The sequence below is a fragment of the Etheostoma cragini genome, chromosome 3, assembly GCF_013103735.1.
Source record: "Etheostoma cragini isolate CJK2018 chromosome 3, CSU_Ecrag_1.0, whole genome shotgun sequence".
In the NCBI taxonomy this organism is placed as follows: Eukaryota; Metazoa; Chordata; class Actinopteri; order Perciformes; family Percidae; genus Etheostoma; species Etheostoma cragini.
This window is the reverse complement of record NC_048409.1, coordinates 29,786,628-29,791,146: the sequence shown is the minus strand read 5'-3', so window position 1 is coordinate 29,791,146 and position 4,519 is coordinate 29,786,628. Positions and strand designations below refer to the sequence as shown.

The following is a 4,519-nucleotide window of genomic DNA, read 5'->3' as shown; positions in this document are numbered from 1 at the left end:
ACACACACACACACACACACACACACACACACACACACACACACACACACACACACACACACACACACACACCAAGTCATCAGATACACACACACAAAAACACATCTACACAACTAATCACAATATAGCAACATCTACATCCCAGAGGACATTTGTTAAATACTGTCTCAGTGAACTCACTGGCTGGACGCTGTCCTCAGGAAGTCTTCGTCTGTCTGCCGGAACGTGTCCAGGAGACATTTCTTGATCAGCTTGTCCAGGTTCTCAGCTGAGAGGCTCGTCCCTGAAAGAGACGAGACATTATAACAGCTGTCCTCGGTCTTCTAACACACAGTCTGCACCTTCTCAAATTTAAAGGCAGAACTGCACATGGGACAGCGGACCATACACACACACACACACACACACACACACACACACACAGACAAAAGCACACACACTTCACAAAAAGTGTGAAGTAACTAAAGACGTCTTATATTCAAGTTTTTTTAAGTCTTACTGCTTTGAAGAAACTAGAATAAATGACAAGTTTTCAGTTATTTCACACGCCCCCCCACACACAAACACACATTAACACACATTAACACACAACCACACGCGCTCCCACACAACCACACACACACATATACACACGCACACACAACCACACACAACCACACACACACACTACTGTATTGTAGTGTTCTGGGCCTCGTGTTTAAGCGTGCTAATCTCTACTTCCTGTCTATTTGGGAGTTTTGTTCCTTTAGACTCACCGACGGGGAACTTCTTGGCCAGGTGGAGGTGTAGATGCTCGGCGGCGAATCGGGAGGCGCGAGCTCCGCCGTGACCGTCAAACACGGCGAAGTACGAAACACGAGACCTGCGGGACACAACGGACCAATCAGAGAGACGCACTGGCTCTGCCGATGACGTCCTGGCAGAGGTTAGCGGACGCTAACAGATGCTAACAGACGCTAACAGATGCTAACAGACGCTAACAGACGCTAACAGATGCCAACAGACGTTAACAGATTCTAACAGATGCTAACAGACGCTAACAGACGCTAATAGATGCTAACAGATGCTAACAGACGGATCTGCAGGGCCAGTGGCGTTGTGGGGGTGCAGCTGGACTCTCTTTGGGGGGTGTCAGAGAGGAGGACGCTGTCCAAACTACATGTTCTCTCGAAAAAAGGTCAGATCTTTGTAGAGATGACGTAACAAAAACACCAACCTCTGTTCAGACAACATGAGGGCAACATGGGGACAACATGAGGGCAACATGAGGGCAACATGGGGACAACATGAGGGCAACATGAGGGCAACATGGGGACAACATGAGGGTAACATGGGGACAACATGAGGGCAACATGGGGACAACATGAGGGTAACATGGGGACAACATGGGGACGACATGAAGACAACACAAGGACAACAAGAGGACAACATGAAGACAACACGAGGACAACATGAGGACAACATGAAGACAACATGAGGGCAACATGAGGACAACATGAAGACAACACAAGGACAACAAGAGGACAACATGAAGACAACATGAAGACAACATGAGGACAACATGAGGACAACATGAAGACAACATGAGGACAACATGAGGACAACATGAGGGCAACATGAGGACAACATGAGGGCAACATGAGGACAACATGAGGGCAACATGAGGACAACATGAGGACGACATGAGGACAACATGGGGACGACATGAGGACAACATGAGGACAACATGAGGACCACATGGGGACGACATGAAGACGACATGAAGACGACATGAAGACAACATGAGGACAACATGAGGACAACATGAAGACAACATGGGGACGACATGAAGACAACATGAAGACAACATGAAGACAACATGGGGACAACATGAAGACAACATGAAGACAACATGAAGACAACATGGGGACAACAGTGGGACAACACAAGGGTTAATTCTTGGTTCTAATCATTGCCGATGTCTTACACTTGTCCCGGCAGAGCGGACAGACAGTCCCTCATGTCCGGCAGCAGGACGTGAGCGTCCTGCATCTCCTCGCGCTCCCCTCGCCGCGCCGCCACGTAGCCTCTCAGCACCGGGAGACCTGCAGGAGGACAGAGGACACGCGTCAGTCCCCAGGCCGCGGGTCACATGTCCTAATCAGAGCTGTGATTGGAGGAGAAAAGGTAAACAAACGTTGTGGTGGAAGAGCTGAAAACCTTCTTTACAAACTTTCTTGACCTCCTCCCCCCCTCGCTCCCCCTTCTCCTCCGCGGGACACGCTGCAGCTTCTCGCTTTCTTTTCAACCTTTTCTCCGACTCTTCTTCTTCTTCGTTGGTGGTCTGTGGTCGAGCTGTGAGCTCTGCAGGAACTGGACCTGAAGAAGAACCAGAACACGTTTGGGGTGACATTTAGTACTAGAGTACATGTACATTCAGTACTGGAGTACATGTACATTCAGTACTGGAGTACATATACATTCAGTATTGGAGTACATATACATTCAGTAATGGAGTACATGTACATTCAGTACTGGAGTACATGTACATTCAGTACTGGAGTACATATACATTCAGTACTGGAGTACATGTACATTCAGTACTGGAGTACATGTACATTCAGTACTGGAGTACATATACATTCAGTATTGGAGTACATGTACATTCAGTACTGGAGTACATATACATTCTGGAGTACATATACATTCAGTACTGGAGTACATGTACATTCAGTATTGGAGTACATGTACATTCAGTACTGGAGTACATGTACATTCAGTACTGGAGTACATATACATTCTGGAGTACATATACATTCAGTATTGGAGTACATATACATTCAGTATTGGAGTACATGTACATTCAGTACTGGAGTACATGTACATTCAGTACTGGAGTACATATACATTCAGTATTCGAGTACATATACATTCAGTACTGGAGTACATGTATATTTAGTACTGCAGTACATGTACTCAGTTACATTCCAGCTGCTAATCAGATATAAAAACCTCAGAGTCGCAGTAAAACACAATATAATGATACAGCGTAATATATAGTAATACAAATAATGGAGGGGGGGGGGGTTCGGTGCCTTGCTCCAGAGCCCCTTGGCAGTGCCCAGGAAGTGAACTGGCCCCTCTCCAGCAACCAGTCCACCGCCAGACTTTGGCCCGTCTGGGGACTCGAACCCGAGACCCTCCGGTTCAGACTTCACCCTCCGTCAGCGGTCGCGTTCATTTAACCGGGAATCGATGCTTACTCACCGGAGGGTTGCGTCGGTTCTGGCAGGTCGTCGAAAAGATCCATCATGCTAACGGATTAGCTCAGGCGGCGGTTAGCCAACTAGCTAACTAGCCTAGCCTAGCCTAGCCTAGCCTAGCCTAGCTAGCTGTCTGGCTCAGTGTGTTTGTCGGATAACAGACTCCGTTAAACGGTGTAAAACGTTTCATTAAATCATCTCAACGTTTCCAACAGCCCGCCGGTTAACGCGCTCATTTGTTTCAGACGCAGAGACGCTCAACGTTAGCTCCAGAGTGAAAGGCAGTTTAGCAACAAGCTAGCCACAACGTTAACGACAACTTCCGGTCAGGACCTTCAAAACAAAAGTCCCCTACAAACAGCTCGAATAGACATCATCAGAAATACTTTGATCTCCGAAGGGAAATTCTGTGTTACAGTTGCAAGAGTATGTAAATATCAGAGTATAAATATAAATAAAGAAATATAATGAGTGTGGATATATGGTATTTACATAGTTAAAGTATTTTTATGATACAGTATTTTCATAATTAAGGAGTTGTAGTGGTGAACAGTAATAATGAATAAATAGTAGCAGCAGAGTATTGTGGGTGTGTGTGAGTGTGTGTGCGTGTGTGTGTGCGGTTATAAAGGTTGATGGCCACAAGGCAGGAATTACTTCCTGTGGGACTCTGTGGTGCATTGTGGGGGATTGAGTTTTGCACTGAAATTGCTCCTGTCTCCAAAAAGATAATAATAATAATAATAATAATAATAATAATAATAATAATAATAATAATAGTATCCTTTATTAGTCCCACTAGGGTAAATTACAATTAGAGATTTATACAGTATTATATTGTGATATAATTTTTCAGAAAGGGAAAATAAATATGAACTGGATCCTGCATGTTAATCAGTTCACATCACACATTAATACAAAATACAACTGACTTTATGACAAAATCCAGAAATTATGTGTAGTCAGCTGAGAAGCATCAGTGAAGCATTAAATCAGGTTTTAGCTTTTCTTTTTGTTACAAGCAAATATGAACCTGTTATATTATGAGAAGCAGCTTGGTGGTAATAAAGTTATTAAAACATCCATTGTTATTAGAGATATGTGGGAATCAAATGCAGTACTCCATCGTTCCACCGGGTGGCGCTGCAACAGAACGCAAAGCAAAGACCACTAAGGTCTATATAAAGAGACTTCAGATCCAGTATTAGGGACCACTAAGGTCTATATAAAGAGTCTTCAGATCCAGTATTAGGGACCACTAAGGTCTATATAAAGAG

At 44.7% G+C, this 4,519-nt stretch overlaps 2 protein-coding genes across 4 annotated transcripts in view; one reads left to right on the top strand and one right to left on the bottom strand.

The window, feature by feature from the left end:
* ilkap (integrin-linked kinase-associated serine/threonine phosphatase) overlaps positions 1 to 3,562 on the bottom strand; it is an 8,225-nt gene extending 4,663 nt beyond the window's left edge. Inside the window, exons 1-5 of one of the 3 annotated variants that reach the window (XM_034864659.1) lie at positions 3,247 to 3,562; positions 2,200 to 2,358; positions 1,967 to 2,084; positions 756 to 862; positions 177 to 283 (exon numbers count right to left, since the gene is read on the bottom strand). In XM_034864659.1, the coding sequence (XP_034720550.1) occupies positions 177 to 283; positions 756 to 862; positions 1,967 to 2,084; positions 2,200 to 2,358; positions 3,247 to 3,292 (537 nt within the window). In that variant the 5' untranslated portion in view covers positions 3,293 to 3,562. The remainder of the gene's footprint in view (positions 1 to 176; positions 284 to 755; positions 863 to 1,966; positions 2,085 to 2,199; positions 2,359 to 3,246) is intronic. The other 2 variants (XM_034864681.1, XM_034864672.1) reach the window with 2 other exon arrangements.
* Positions 1 to 4,519, top strand: part of LOC117939231 (NACHT, LRR and PYD domains-containing protein 12-like) — a 139,572-nt gene that overhangs the window by 101,801 nt on the left and 33,252 nt on the right. The window lies entirely within an intron of this gene.